General features: G+C 49.2%; 1 protein-coding gene across 1 annotated transcript; it reads right to left on the bottom strand.

The window, feature by feature from the left end:
* Window positions 1-11,962: 11,962 nt before the first annotated feature.
* Window positions 11,963-15,021, bottom strand: LOC120663597 (patatin-like protein 1). Its single transcript, XM_039942457.1, has 3 exons — window positions 14,279-15,021; window positions 12,758-12,919; window positions 11,963-12,651 (listed from the first exon to the last, which is right to left on the bottom strand). The coding sequence occupies exons 1-3, from the start codon at window positions 14,960-14,962 to the stop codon at window positions 12,073-12,075; spliced, it is 1,425 nt and encodes a 474-aa protein (XP_039798391.1). The 5' UTR covers window positions 14,963-15,021; the 3' UTR covers window positions 11,963-12,072.
* Between the last annotated feature and the right edge of the window lie 993 nt (window positions 15,022-16,014).

Genomic DNA, 16,014 nt, shown 5'->3' with positions numbered 1-16,014 from the left:
CTAACTAGTGGGGTTTATGCTAAGCCATTGCCCATTCAACGGTCGAGTGGTCTGCACGATAGTGGAGTTAGGTGAGATGACACACCAACTCGGTCCTTAATTGTGACAAGATGGATATCTCCTTTCCTTGCTCTGCCACACAGGCACGAGCACATCAAACGGCAAATCACACAGAAATGACATCCATCCCGTCTAAACTCATCTTTCGAAATTCCACTTTTATCCCTTCCCACACACGCACACCTTTTCTTTATAAAACAAGTTGTATTGTGTATAAGATCCTAAGCGTTCTAGCAGTGATTAACGTCCAAACAAAACACATTCAAACATTAATCTAGGTGGTCAAGGAATGGTTATAACAAATCAAGGGGTGGTTATCCAACCGTGTTTTCAGCAGGCAAAACATATGCAATTTTGTAAAGCAGGCCAATAGGTTGTGGTTATAAAAACAGGGACAAAACATGCATCAAAGGGCGGGATTGAACTTGCCGTCTTTGAAGCCTTCCGGGAGGTCCTGGTCGAAGTACTGTCCTTCGAGCTCGGGGTCGCGGAACTGGTCCTCGTTCGCTGGTTCGCTGTACTGCTCGTCGACGGGCTCTCCTTCGTTCACACCGTGGTCTACGACGCATACAAACAAACACACAATCAAGAAAAAGAAATAAAAGTTTTATCGTTGAGCTCGAATCGTAAATAATTAAGATATGGAGATAAGAGTAATATTTTAGGGCGGTTTCCTAATGGCATGGACAAAACTATGTTATGAGAGGCGTGGTAAAGTTTTATGTCGATCCGAGGTTGTTTGGCGCATGAAATGATAGGTTATATAAGGGTTTAGGGGTTACATAAGGAGTCAGGGACCTATTTGTAATTAGTGAAAGGACTTGATTAGAATTTTGGGGAAGGTTTGGGTTACTCTGGAAAAAGGTAGGGTTTTATTTACAAATAAGTTTATATAGTGGGGGTTTTCTTTGTAAATATTATAAAGGGTAGGGCTTAATTAGCAAAAGGGCTAAAGGGGTGGAGGGGTTTTTAAATAAAAACGACAAAGGACAGGGGGGTATGGGCATATTTGCCCTGTCTTCTCCCTCCCATCGCGCTGAAAAACAGGGGAGGGGGCGGCGCCCGCCGGCGGCGGCCCTGGGCCGGTGGCCTGGGGGCTCGAGGGCGGCCGGGGTCATGAGGAAAAGAGAGGTTGGGCCATGGGGGGTTGATTCCCCTCTCCAATTTCATGGAAGGGGGTCTGCAGGAAGGGGCGCGGCGGCCATGGTCGTGACGGCGAACGGCGGCCATGGGCGGCGCAGGCAGGGGTGGCTCGGGGTGAGTGGTCGTGGGGAAAAGGAAGAGGGAGGTCCAGGGCACCTACCTCGGCCCTTGGCTTGAGCAGGAAGGCGGCGGAGCGGGCCAGCCACGGGAGCAAGCGCGGTGGGTGGGGCGGGTTCGCGGCGGCGGCGCTGCTGCAGCTCGGAAGGGGGCTAGCTACAGTGGAGGCGGTCGTGGAGCAGAGGAGTGGTGCTGGGGGTCCCTTTATAGGGCGCGAGAGGCGGTGGGGAGGGTTGAGCGCGGCAGTGGCGGCCGGCGAGCGCGGCAGTGGCTCCGGTGTCGCGACACGGCGGCGGCGCGATTCGCGGCGGACCAAGGCGAAGTGACGGCTCGGGCAGGCGCGCAGGCACGTGGAGGGGCCAGGGGTGCTATGTGTGTGTTGTCGTGCGGTCTCGAGCGGCGAGGCAGCGGCGTGGTGAGTGCGTGTGTGTGTGGCGGCCGGCGGCGAGGGCGGACACAGGAAGGCGGTGGTGATGCTCGGGTCGACGGATGGCATGGCGAGCGGCGCGGCCGCATGTAACCCGTGGTGCGCTCGGTCCTGTGCACGTGTGGTGCGTCGACGGAACGAGTCGGCGGCGAGCGGGCGGCGCGGCGCGCTCGGCGCGTCGCGTGTGTGCGCGGTCGGGGTGCTAGCGCAAGCAGCAGCAGGCGAGCGCGTGGGCAGCAGGCACGCGTGTGGCGCGCATGGGGTCGACCGGGGCAGAGCGCGTGCGTGGAGCGAGGGTGGGGAGCGGCCAGCGAGCTGCCCTGCAGCGTGCAGTGCGCGGCAGGGAGGAACGGGGAAAGGAGGGAGAAGGAGGGAGGGAAAGAAAAAGAAAAGAAAAAGGAAAAATGAGAAAAAGAAAAGGAAAAAGGAGAGAGGGGAGGGAGAGAGATTCGCTCGGCGGCGATCGCAGCGTCGACCGCGGCTGCACGCGCACGCGCATTGATCGGACGTGGCGCGGCGGTCGCGGTACGCGACGCACGGAACAGGGAAAAGAGAGGAACGAGACAGCGATCAATTCGGAGATCTGATGGGACAGTTTCATGGAAAAAGGGCTCGGGGTTTAGGATGGTTTGAGCTCAACGATAAGAAGGTAATTTTAACGCGTGATTTAATTTAGGTAAATTTTCGGGATGTTACAAACCTACCCCACTTAAAATGAATCTCGTCCTCGAGATTCGGCTGGTTTCTAAACAGATGGGGAAATTCCTTCTTCAAAGCATCTTCGCGTTCCCATGTAGCTTCTTCTATTCCGTGTCTGCTCAACTGAACTCTGCAAATCCGTACTTCAGAGTTTCTCGTCTTCCTGGTGACGATGTCCAAAATCTTGACCGGTATCTCCTGATATCGCAGGTCTGGCTGCAGATCTATCACTTCTATTGGCACGTGTTCTGTCTCGGGTACCCTCAAACACCTTCTTAATTGTGAGACATGAAACACCGGGTGTATATCCGACATTTCTTCTGGTAGCTCCAGACGGTACGCTACTGCTCCGATTTTCTTCAGAACTCGATACGGTCCAATGTACCGAGGGGCCAACTTTCCTTGTACCTGAAACCTTCGGGTTCCTCGAATGGTTGAAACTTTGAGATAAACAAAATCTCCTGGATTGAAACTTATTTCTCGTCTTTTCTTATCTGCGTAGCTCTTTTGCCTTGACTGGGCTGCCTTCAGCTTTTCTCTAATCTCAGCAACTCTTTCTTCTGCTTCCTCTATGAGTGCGGGTCCAACTAAGGCATGTTCTCCAACCTCCGACCACATCAAGGGAGTCCTGCATTTTCTGCCATACAGAGCTTCAAATGGTGACATGCCTAAACTCGCTTGGTAACCGTTGTTATATGAAAATTCCGCATAGGGTAAACTCTGCTCCTAATCCTTGCCATAGGTAAGGACACATGCTCTCAGCATATCCTCCATGATCTGATTCACCCTCTCTGTCTGGCCATCCGTTTGCGGGTGATAAGCGGAGCTGAAATCCAACTTGGTGCCCATGGCTTTATGCAGACTTTTCCAAAACCTAGAGGTGAACTGGGTCCCTCTATCTGAAACAATTCTGCTAGGCACACCATGTAATTTTACTATGTTTTCCACATAAAGTTTTGCTAGCTTTTCTCCACCATAATTTGTCCGTACGGGTATGGAATGAGCCGATTTAGTGAGTCGGTCCACTATTACCCATATGGAGTCGTGTCCCTTCTGTGTTTTGGGCAAACCCACAACAAAGTTCATTCCTATCTCATCCCATTTCCAAACCGGAATGGGTAGGGGTTGCAGCAATCCTGCTGGCTTCTGATGTTCAGCCTTGATCCTTTGACAAGTATCACAACGGGCGACAAACCGTGCAATATCCGCCTTCATTCTTTTCCACCAATATTTTTGTTTTAAGTCCATATACATCTTGGTGGATCTTGGGTGGATGGAGTAGGCCGAGTTATGGGCTTCATCCATGATTATTTGCCTGAAGTCTCCTTTCTGGTGCACACAAATACTATCTTTATACTATAACGTTCCCTTATTATCCACTCTAAAGTCTGGTGCCTTATTTTCTCCAGTCTGCCTCCGGATTTCCATCAGCCCCTTGTCCGAACTTTGAGCCTTTCTGATTCTGTCTTCTAGTGTGGATTGGACGTTCAGCACTTGGCTGGAGCCTCGAGGGATGATGTGAACATTTAATCTCGCCATTTCCTCGCGCAGGTGATCGTCCTTGGGCCCATAGGATTTTCGGCTTAGGGCATCGGCTACCACGTTTGCTCTTCCGGGGTGGTAATGGATTTCCAAATTATAATCCTTAACCAATTCCAGCCATCTTCTTTGCCTTAAGTTCAAATCCGGCTGGGTGAAGATATACTTCAGGCTCTTATGGTTGGTATAAATCTCGCACTTATTTCCAATCAAATAATGTCTCCAGATTTTAAGGGCGTGCACTACGGCTACAAGTTCCAAATCATGGGTTGGATAATTCTGCTCATGAGACCTGAGTTGGCGGGAAGCATATCCAACGACTTTCCCGTCTTGCATGAGTACACAACCCAATACTTGTCGGGATGCATCACAATAGATGACAAAATCCCGATGAATGTCCGGTAGGGTCAGCACTGGGCGGTCGTCAACCTATTCTTCAATTCTTGAAAACTCCTCTCACATGACTCTGTCCAGGTGAATTTTTTCTCCTTCTTGAGCAGCTCTGTCATGGGCCGGGCTATCTTGGAAAATTCTTCAATGAATCTCCGATAATATCCAGCTAATCTAAGAAAACTTATGATTTCACTAACGTTGGTCGGCTGCTGCCAGTTGGAAACTGCTTCGACCTTCTCGGGGTCCACTGCTACTCCTTCTGCGGTTAGAATATGACCAAGGAAAGCTACTTTCTCTAGCCAGAATTCACATTTGCTGAATTTGGCATATAGCCTGTGTACTCTCAATTTTTCCAGTACTACCCGCAGATGTTGCTCGTGTTCCTGAACACTCTTAGAGTAAATAAGTATGTCGTCAATAAAGACTACGACAAACTTATCTATCTCGTCCATAAACACCTTGTTCATGAGGTTCATGAAATAAGCAGGAGCATTTGTGAGTCCAAAGGACATTACAGTGAACTCAAACTGCCCGTATCGGGTGACAAAGGCTGTCTTTGGGATGTCGCTCTCTCTAATCTTGAGCTGAAAATATCCTGACCTCAGATCGATATTGGAGAAGTACTTGGCCCCTTTTAACTGATCAAAAAGGTGATCGATCCTGGGGAGGGGATACTTATTCTTGATGGTTACTTCGTTCAGTGCCCGATAATCTACGCACAACCTCATACTCCCATCTTTCTTCTTGACAAATAGGACTGGGGCTCCCCAAGACGACGAGCTTGGTCTGATGAAGCCAATTCGTTGTAACTCTTCCAGTTGCTTCTTTAATTCTGCCAATTCGGAGGCTGCCATCCTATAGGGTCTCTTGGCTATACGGGCGGTTCCAGGGACAAGGTCGATAACAAACTCTATATCCCTATCTGGTGTCATTCCAGGGAGTTCCTCCGGGAAAACATCTGGGTACTCATTTACTACTGGGACTTCCTCTAAGGACTTGGCTTCCATGCTAAACACCATTGGGTCTGATCCACTTACCCGGGAATGGCAGGTCACTCGTACTCCTTCCGGGTTTGTCAGGTGTACCACCTTGTCAATACAACCTATGAGACCATTGTGTCGGCTTAACCAGTCCATTCCAAGGATCACGTCTATCCCCTTAGACTTAAGTACTACTAAGTCTGCTAAAAATTCTACCCCACTTAAATTGATCCTTACCCGTAGACACCCTAGTTGACACTTGATGTCACCTCCAGGCGTCCGGGTTATTAGGGGTGTTTTTAGTAGTACTGTAGGTATGTTGTGCTTTTCCACAAAACTCGAGGATATGAACGAGTGTGATGCTCCAGAATCAAATAATACTGTTGCAAGAGCTGAGCTGACTAGGTACTCACCGAGCACTATGCCCTGAGCTCCTTAAGCCTCCTGCGCGTTGATGTGGTTGATGCGTGCTCCTCCAAATGACTGCTGGGGCTGCCTCATCTGCTGACTGTTGTTGTTGGTGTTGTTGTTGTTGCGGATGGGCTCTCGGTTGGCACCTGACAGAACTGGCCTTGGTCCATTCACTGTATTGGAGAAGGCTGATGTAGCAGGCTTGTTCTTGGCATATGGGCAGTTGGCAATGAAATGCCCTGTCTCTCGGCAGTTGAAACAGACCCTAGCATTGCTGTTGTTGGTGGTGACCTGGCTTGCATTGCTCTGCGGGGCCCTCATGGTGTTCTGGCTCCTAAGCTGTGTGTTAGGGGCCTGTAGGCCTGTCTCCTGAGATTGAGTTCTATACTGCATTAGGGCCTGATACCTTGGTGCAGTGTAGCTGAAGCTTCTTGGTTTCTGGAAGCGATCCTGCTGGCGGGACTTGCTTTCTAGAAACTTGCGCTTGTTATCCTTCCTTTCATCAATTTTGGTCCTTTTTGTAAGAATCGCCTTGTTCATCATGGTGTTGAAGTCCGAATAGATCTACGGAGTAAGCAAGGTCCGGAGTTCCGGGTTCAGTCCCTTTTTGAACATGTCCTGCTTCTTCTCATCATCATTCACTTCTTCTGGTGCATATCGGGCCAACTCCATGAACTGGTGGGTGTACTCTTCCACCGACATGCTTCCTTGCTGCAGTGCGCGGAACTCATCCGCCTTGCGCTTCATGGTGGCCGAGGGGATATGATAGCGGCGGAATTCCTTCACAAATTCCTTCCAGGTGATGGTGGAGGCATCCTCGGCGGCGGCACAGTAGTTTTCCAACCAGGCTAAGGCAGTCCCGGTGAGTTGGTGTGCTGCCAAAAGAACTTTGTCCTAATCTTGGCATTCAAACGGCTCGAGCTTCCTCTGGATCAAACGAAGCCAGTCGTCTGCATCCAAGGGTTTGTTGGATCCAGCAAAGGTGGGCGGCTTGGTCCTCAGAAAAGCTGTCAGCTTGTCATTCATGGTTTGCTCTAGGGGGTGCTTGTTTACGAGAGCATTGGCCAGTGTTTCTAGGATGAGGGTCTAGTTGTGGATTATCTGTGCCAGGTCCCCGAGGGGTGGTGGTGGTGGCAGTGGCACTTCGCCTTGATTTTCTCCTCGGTTCTGGCTCACTTCTTGTTCATCCTGAGGGGGGTTCTGTCCATTAGGCTGCACTCCCGTGCCAGTGACTGCAGGGTTCTGAATGCGGGAGGCCCTCGTAACGCTTCGGGAAGCCATCTGTGAATTGGGTAGAGTTTTTGTGAGATTGGGATTAAGTGATATTTAAGTTGTTTAATTCGTATTTTTGAAAAGGCAAAATCTACCTTCTGCCGATAAGCACACAACCAACAAGCATACAAACATAGCAAACAACAAGCACACACCACTTTATTACCGCAAGGGAGGTTACAGCACGGGGCAAGACTAAAATGCATACTACACGTCCGGGTACAGGTTCACACTTAAGGTTACAACTTAAACCAGTGGGGCTGGGAGGGTGCAATACTAGAGCGGCGTCGGGCGTTCTACTCGCGGGGCGAGCCTTCTTCTGGGGCGGAGTGTGCGAGTAGTCCTTGCTCGCCGTCCTCTAGGTTTCCATTTTCCAAGGGTTGCGTAGCAGCTTCTCCTTCACCGACGGCAGTAGACCCTTCGGGATTCTCGGGTGGGGCTTGTGGGGTTATCACGAGTGGTCCCTATCCTATGACGGGTGTCCCGAGTAGAACTTGGTCTTCCCCGATTGCCGGAACTGGGGTTCCACCTCTGGTCCATTCTTGCATACGCCGGTCTCGGGCTTGCCTGAGACTGTCCTGAGCAACTGCTTCACTGCTGACCGCGGCTGCGGCTCTCGCCTCGGCTTGGGCTGCTCGTATCTGTTGCAGTCTTACCGCGAGCTCTGCTTGCTCGGCTCGATGGGTCTGCTCCCTCAGAATGTTGGCTTGCTCATCAAAGAGCTGATCCAAGGCGGCTAGGCAAGTAGCCACTTGGTACAGAGGGTCTTCTTCATGGTGGCGCCGTTCTACACTCCTCATTCGAGCTTCCCAAACTGGGATTCTGATGGCCGGCGGAAAGAATCTCATTGGCGTTGGGGCTAGGTGTTCTTCGAAAATCCGGCACAGGTAACAGAGCGCCTTCCTGATGGCCAAGGGATAGGTGTCTTGGTGCCTAAATCCTGTAGCAGTCACTCGCCATGACTAGATGTCGGGGTAGCGATCACTCCTGGCGATGACTAGGATCACCCTGCAGTGGAGGGTACCATGGTGCTCGTACTCTCTGTTGTAGTACCTTAGGCGTTCTGTAACGCCAAGGCTTTCCAGGGCGTTGATCAAGAGGCTGGGGAAGCCAGGTGCAGCTTGGCAATTGCCTTGGATCCATCCTTCCTCAGCCATCTGAAAATAAAGATAGGGTGAATAAACTTGCACAATTACTTGGGGTACACAAAGGGAGTAGATGATATTTATTATTGCAACATGGTGGAATACAGACTTCATGGATACACGATTATTAGGATAAGGTTCTAGCTTGTGGTGCTACTCTATCATGGGGATTCTTCCTCGATCCTGATAGGTCGCTTCTTCAGTGGAAGACACTGACCCATTACATCATCTTCAGTCTGAGTACCCTTATCCCAATGGGTTTATTCAGGTTCCTCCTCTTCAGTCTGAGTGCCTACATCCCATTGGGCCTCTTCGGGTTCTTCTTCTTCTTCCTCTATCCACCCACCTATTCCTCTGCGAGTCTCGTATTCTTGCATTCGGGCTTGGAGAGCAGCTAGGGAATTCTCGGCGCGTGCGGCTCTTGTCCGTTGTTCATCCAGCTCTTGGGTTGCCTTTTCTGCTCTGTGGACTTGTTGCTTCAGTTGTGCCGCTTGCTCGCGGTAGAGCTCATCCAGGCCGGTGAGATAGATGGATAGGTGGGAGATCGTATCTTCCAGGTCTTCTTCTTCTCTTCCGAGTCCTCTCATCCAGGCAATCCATGTGCGTCCTCTTCCTTCAGTAGGCGGGAAAAATCTCATAGGAGTCTGCTGAAGATGGTGCTTGTAGATCACACGCAGACGTCGGAGGGCTTTACGGGCGGCTTTCCAGTAGGTGTCAGGCAAACGAAATCCAGTGGTGGAGATGAACCAGGGATCCACATCAGGGTAGCGGGTGCTCTTTCCCACAAAAAACCATTACGTCGTACCGAAGAGTGCCCCTGGAGTCGTACTCCCGGTAGACGTACTCTGGTGGGTCCACCACTCCAACGCGTTCCAGGCTGAGTATCAATAACATAGGAAGGGTGGGCTCTGCATGACAGATTTTGCCAATCCATCCATTGTCAGCCATCTAGAATAGGGCAAGAACCAGTGGTGAGTGTTTGTGTGAAAGAAGGATTAAGGAAAGAAAAGTTCTAGTGTGAAAGGGGCAGAAAAAAGGGTTTCGCTCCTAGGGTCACGTCCTACGGCCAACCTATAGCTCTAATACCACCTGAAGCATCCCTTCATGAGAGAAGACTTAAATGTGATAACAACATCAGTCCCAGGAGGCTGATGACACATTTATTGCATCAGATGGTTCATCACCGTACAACTCTACGTGGTAATGGGTAGAGAAGCGCCACTATCGCGAGGATTACAACCCACACCCACACAACGATATTAATTACAAAAAGAGGGTCATCAGAGTCTTGCGCCATGCGGTATCTCCTGCGGGGGACCCTAATCCACAGGCAAGGCTGGGTGCAGGACGGTACCCTACTCAACGTCCTCGGGAACGAAGTTTGGGTCTTCCTCTGTAAAAATTAAGAGTGGGGTGAGTACAAATGTACTCAGCAAGTTCAATCACACCCACGGAGGGGGAATAAACAGAGTATAATGCACAGGGTAACTCAAGGATAAGGTTAAGATTTACTTTTGCGGAAAGCAATATTTTATGCAAGGGTTCATTTGAAAGAAACATTTCCAAACCAGTTTTCTTGTACCGAGTAACACGAAGGGTTGATCCACAAAGGATCCAAGTTTTAAGTTGCTACCGGACTCCTCATCCACCGTAGCACACGGCACAACTGCCGGACACATTTCCGAAACAACTCACACCAACCCATCCCAAAATAAACACTAGTTATGTGACCATACCGTAACTCACCCAGTACCGTGGGCACGGCTATTCGAATAGGTTTTAACTCTGCAGAGGTGTGCAACTTTACCCACAAGTGGGGTACCGCAACTCGATCACCTTAGTGTCGGTGCAGATCCCAACAAAGCCATTACCCACCTTAGATAGGCCTGACTAGCCATCATGGGATGCACCAAGGGATCATTGACCTATCACAGAGGTTGTAACCGGGGCATAAGTCACACAGAGCTAATCCCTTCTCCTTGATCACCCGTTGCTCTCAGCTCTCCTGATGGCTATCAGACTAACTAGTGGGGTTTATGCTAAGCCGTTGCCCATTCAACGGTCGAGTGGTTTGCACGATAGTGGAGTTAGGTGAGATGACACACCAACTCGGTCCTTAATTGTGACAAGATGGATATCTCCCTTCCTTGCTCTGCCACACAGGCACGAGCACACCAAACGGCAAATCACACAGAAATGCCATCCATCCCGTCTAAACTCATCTTTCGAAATTCCACTTTTATCCCTTCCCACACACGCACACCTTTTCTTTATAAAACAAGTTATATTGTGTATAAGATCCTAAGCGTTCTAGCAGCGCTTAACGTCCAAACAAAACACATTCAGATATTAATCTAGGTGGTCAAGGAATGGTTATAACAAATCAAGGGGTGGTTATCCAACCGTGTTTTTAGTAGGCAAAACATATGCAATTTTGTAAAATAGGCCAATAGGTTGTGGTTATAAAAACGGGGACAAAACATGCATCAAAGGGCGGGATTGAACTTGCCGTCTTCGAAGCCTTCCGGGAGGTCCTGGTCGAAGTACTGTCCTTCGGGCTCGGGGTCGCGGAATTGGTCCTCGTTCGCTGGTTCGCAGTACTGCTCGTCGACGGGCTCTCCTTCGTTCACACCATGGTCTACGACGCATACAAACAAACACACAATCAAGAAAAAGAAATAAAAGTTTTATCTTTGAGCTCGAATCGGAAATAATTAAGATATGGAGATAGGAGTAATATTTTAGGGCGGTTTCCTAATGGCACTATGTTATGAGAGGCGTGATAAAGTTTTTGGTCGATCCGAGGTTGTTTGGCGCATGAAATGATAGGTTATATAAGGGTTTATGGGTTAAATAAGGAGTCAGGGACCTTTTTGTAATTAGTGAAAGGACTTGATTAGAATTTCGGGGAAGGTTTGGGTTACTCTGGAAAAGGGTAGGGTTTTATTTACAAATAAGTTTATATAGTGGGGGTTTTCTTTGTAAATATTATAAAGGGTAGGGCTTAATTAGCCAAAGGGCTAAAGGGATTGAACACGCCGGCTCTCCTAGCTGAGAGGATGCCAGGTTACACGCAAGCACAGAGTGGTGGTGGTGGACCCCACGTAGCAATCAATGTTCTGTAAATTTAATATCAACGTGGAGGCGGGGGAGAGGCTCGAGCTACCGAACAGTGCATACGCTCGCTTTCGGTCGGCGACGAATGAGTCGCCCGCTGTCTTCTTTCTCTACCTTTCTCTCTCTGCCATGTAGGATGGAGCTGACGTGTTTTTACATTTCACCCGCCTCGTTGGCTTTATTATACTTGCTCTCTTAGATGAACAATAAAGTCATTTCTCCAATCATTTGGAAGGAAAGAGAGGGAGTGAAGGTGGGCCCATCTCAATCTAACCCAAATAAGAGCAAGTATTATGACAGGGTACAAGCTGGCTAAATCCTACATGGAAGAGAGAGAAAAGAGTAGAGGGAAGAAAAGTAGGCGTTTTGCTTGCAGCCGGCTCAAGCTGGCGTATGCATCTCTGCTGGTGGGCCTGCATGCAGCCAACTGCCCACTTGCAGCCCGCAGCAGGCGCAGGAGCGGGCGCACGCCCACCCACCCAGCCGGCCACTCTTTGGAGTGGCCGGCTGGGTTATTAACCCTGCTCTAACCACTCTTTGGAGGAGATAGTTTTTGGGTCGGTTCTAACCCCAATCTAACTCTTCTGTTTGGATATTTTAGAATTAGATGAATTCCAAAAATTCAAATTTAACTCTAACCCTGGTATACAAACAAAACCTATGTCATCTTCTGCGATATCTAAACGCACACCCTATCAAAATATTTTAGAAATAAATTATTAAGCTAAGAAGATGGACTAATAACTAATTTATGAGCCATCGGCATTCCCTACCGCGCCGCACCGACGCCACGGCCTGGCACAGCCTTCCCTTGCCGGAGCCTCGCCTTCCTCTCCTCGGAGAGCTGCTTCGCCAGGTCGTCGAGAGCTTGCGCGTTGGTCCTCTCACCCGGCACCACCTCGTACTTGCCGGTGTCCACGTTGACCCTCGACACCTGCTGCCTCAGCAGGTTCTCGCCGGTCCCGACGAGGTTCCCCATGTTCTCCGGCGTCGCCACGTCCACCGCCGCGGCGGTGCCGCCGAGCGTGTTGTCCTGGACGCGGAGGTAGTTGCTCTCGCTGCGGAACAGCTTGAACTTGGCGGCGACGTGGATGTCGACGAGGTCGGAGCTGGCGGCCATGAAGAAGTCAATGATGGGCTTCATGCCCCCCTTGTGCAGCCACCCGAGGATGCCCCACCTGGAGCAGGCCTCCGCGGTGTACTGCTCCTCCTCGGACCTCAGGCCGGTGCCGATGGACAGCACCAGGAACCGGCCGCAGTTCTCCTCCATCGTCCTGGTCAGGTACTGGTGCGCGTCCTCTTTCCTGGCCATGATCTCTTCCGTGATCATCGTCATGGCAACCATCGTCTGCAGGCATGCAGGTGCTAATTAGAGCAGGCAGTACTGCACGTCATAATCATCACATTACTGTGATATTGAGGAACACAATCGTGAAATGCTGCCGGTTACAGACCGGATTGTTGGCCGCAACACCACCGTCGATGAGGTTGTATTCGCGCTGTTCTCTGTTGGCATCTTTGGTGCAGAAGTAGTGTGCTGGGAGATAGGTTGGAGCCGCCGACGTGCCGATGCAGACATCAGATAGCAGCGCATTCTTCGAAGGCGTGACCTTGGCCTGTTTCACAAACAAACGATCGATTTCTATGAGTTGCCGCAACACATACCTTTTTATCACGTGCTATTCTACACCCGGTGTAGTTACACCTAACTAATTACTAAACAAATTTTCAATCACTCGATTATTGAACACTATTGTACTGAATGTGATTCAGTAATTCAATTCAGTAACTCAGTTCAGTAATTTCTGGTCAGTTCGGTCATTAATTTGACTGCTGGGTGTAAAATAAACGCTACATATAAGATGTAGATGATGATGATGATGATTATTATTATTATTATTATTATTATTATTATTATGCAGGGGCGAAGCTAACATAAAAATTGAGGTGGTGCACCCATTAGGTAAAAAATATTTTTTCTTATGATATATGTTAAATATTTGTAAACATAGTGATAAAAGTTTATTTTATCCTAATGCATGTGCACCAGGCAGGCATATCGTGTCTTCGGCTCTGCCCATATACTATTCTAGACCTTAGGTGTAGCAGATTATTCTATGCCAATAGCTAAAGTGAGCAGAATTATTGAATAAATTTTCAGTATTTAGTAACCGGTGAGCTGCTACTAAACATTGTTCAATAACTTGGTAAATTTAGTTCAATATTTTGATGATTATTTTTCTAATAATAGAAGGTGGGTATAGAATAATATTCTGCAAATGGGATGGAGAAGATAACATCATCATCATCATTATTACTACTACTGCTGCTGCCACTACTATTGATCGGAGAACTCACCGGATGTATAAAAATGATAAATCTTAAAAATTCTTGCGGAAGGTAGAAACCTTTCGACCATATTAGTTAGTTAGATCATCGATTTTTCTCGTGAGGTAAAAGGAAGAGAAGGAACACCGAGTTTCAAGCCAAATAAGGTTGGAGACTTCAGTATGTATATGATGCACATCTCTTTTGGTTATGACTGGATTTGTTTAAAACATTTATCATGGGTTGGAATCGATGTTGAGAGCTCGAAAATACTTCTCACATTGGGACAAGTAATGAAAATTAACCTTACATGTGCCTCTTTGCGAGATGCAGCGATCGGGATATTTTTTTTACCTATGGCTCTATATATCCACCTTATAAAAACATATACTCCCTTCGCCTTAAATTATAAGCCGTTTTGACTTTTTTACCTATGGCTCTATAGATGCCGTTTATTTAATTTATTATAAAAACATATACTTCCTTCGCCTTAAATTATAAGCCGTTTTGACTTTTTTAGATGCATAATTTTTACTCTCTCTCTATATATGTATAGTAAAATTAATGTATCTAGAATGCTAAAATATCTAATAATTTGGAACAAGAGAGTAGCTGTGAGGCAGCGGTCGTTAGTATACAATACATACGTCGTATGTGGAGAAGATGATAGGCTGCTGCAGCTTGACGTCGAAGGTGGGGATGACGACATTGGTGAGCGTGTCGAGCACCCTCTTCTCGCCAAGCTTCTCCCGGATCAAGGCCCGGAGGTACTCGCCGTCGTACTTGGGGCCCCTCGCCGCGGCGATGCAAGCAGCGAGGCTGCTCCACCTCTGAGGGAAGATGCGCGGGCCGTGCTTGAGGTAGAAGGGGTTGATACCGTCGGCGGAGAAGCGCGGGCGCCCGTCCTTCCCCGGCGTGGCCAGCATCGCCGTGATGAGCCCGCCGGTGCTCGTCCCGGCGATGTAGTCGAAGTAGTCCGCCAACCTCGCCGCCGGCCCGTCCCGGTCCTGCAGCCGGGCCTCGAGGAAGGCGAGCACCGTGCCCGGGATGAGGCCCCGGATGCCGCCACCGTCGATGGTCAGGACCGTCACCCGGTCACCCACCACGGCGCACGGCTGCGCCGCCGCCTCGCCTCTACCGCATGGGTGGTGGAAGACACGACGACGCTTGTGGGGTGGATGGCTCCTCCTCCTCCTCCCCGGTTCCTCTCCTTTGTCTTTGTTCAGCTGCCACGACGAGCCAACAATCACCGACCGGTGAAGGTCTATATTCAGAGGGGCAGTAGAGGAGGCAAGGCACACTTGCCGACCACAACTACGAAGAGAAAACATGGCAGCTGCTAGCAGAGCGAGCTGATGGCTAGCGTCAAGGAAGATCAATGCAAGTTGAAGGACACTGTGATGCCAATACTAGACTCCGGATGTGTTTCATATATAGAGACTCCATCTTTTGCAACGCAAGGTCGATAGAGAATGACATTGGGGTGCACAATGAGTCTCCAAAATTAACACTCGCCAACAAATCCATTTATTATTGGCTGGCTCATCATCAACTGGCCCACAAATTAATGAAGTACCAAGTGGAGATTACGTTCAGTGTGGTAACTGGTAACCTTGACCAACAGTGAAAGGGCATCGCATGCAAACCTAAATGTTGAGGGCACGTGCGAGCAGAGTGTGACCAACATGGCCAAAACCTTTGAACTAGAATTTCCTACTCCTTAGTATCAGGTAGGAGCTATCTGGACCCCATCTGTGCCAGGCAGTGGCTGGTTTGTTTAATAGATGGTGGCATGCATGCTGGACAGCTTGGATTTGATAAAGTATCGGTCGCTTTTTCAGGTCACGTGTACCTGTACGTGTTCAAAATTTGAAATACACCAGGCCAACATGTGCGGCTTCAATAACGTAAGAGTAGACGTAGCGGTACCAATTGTACCTTGGATTCTTGAATCACCACCCCCCCCCCCCCCCCCAAAAAAAATCAATATTGACGTAGTCATGCTTACACTAAGGGGCCAACAGGTGGGCGATGGCATGTATGACCGATGCAATCTTTATACTGTCTACAAAACTTTGAAATCAAAGAGAATCTTTTTAGAGTAAAATACATCGGAGGTCCATAAACTTGTAAGAGTGTGTCACATAGGTCCATCAACTCCAAAAATGTATTTCTGGGTCCATAACTTTTTAAGTCATTCACCGCAAATCCATTCCCATCCACATGGGCAGCTAGTGCTGATCTGGCACGTTGACTAGGCACCACTCTTTTCATGCCTCTGCATCTTCTTCTCTCTCCCATGGTCTCTTGCTGGCACATTTAATCGAACAGGTTGTGTGCGAGACTCAACAGCTCCTCCACCACCACGGCGATGACTCTACCA

Source organism: Panicum virgatum, chromosome 3N (assembly GCF_016808335.1).
Source record: "Panicum virgatum strain AP13 chromosome 3N, P.virgatum_v5, whole genome shotgun sequence".
Lineage (NCBI taxonomy): Eukaryota > Viridiplantae > Streptophyta > Magnoliopsida > Poales > Poaceae > Panicum > Panicum virgatum.
This window is presented reverse-complemented; position numbering and strand designations above follow the sequence as displayed.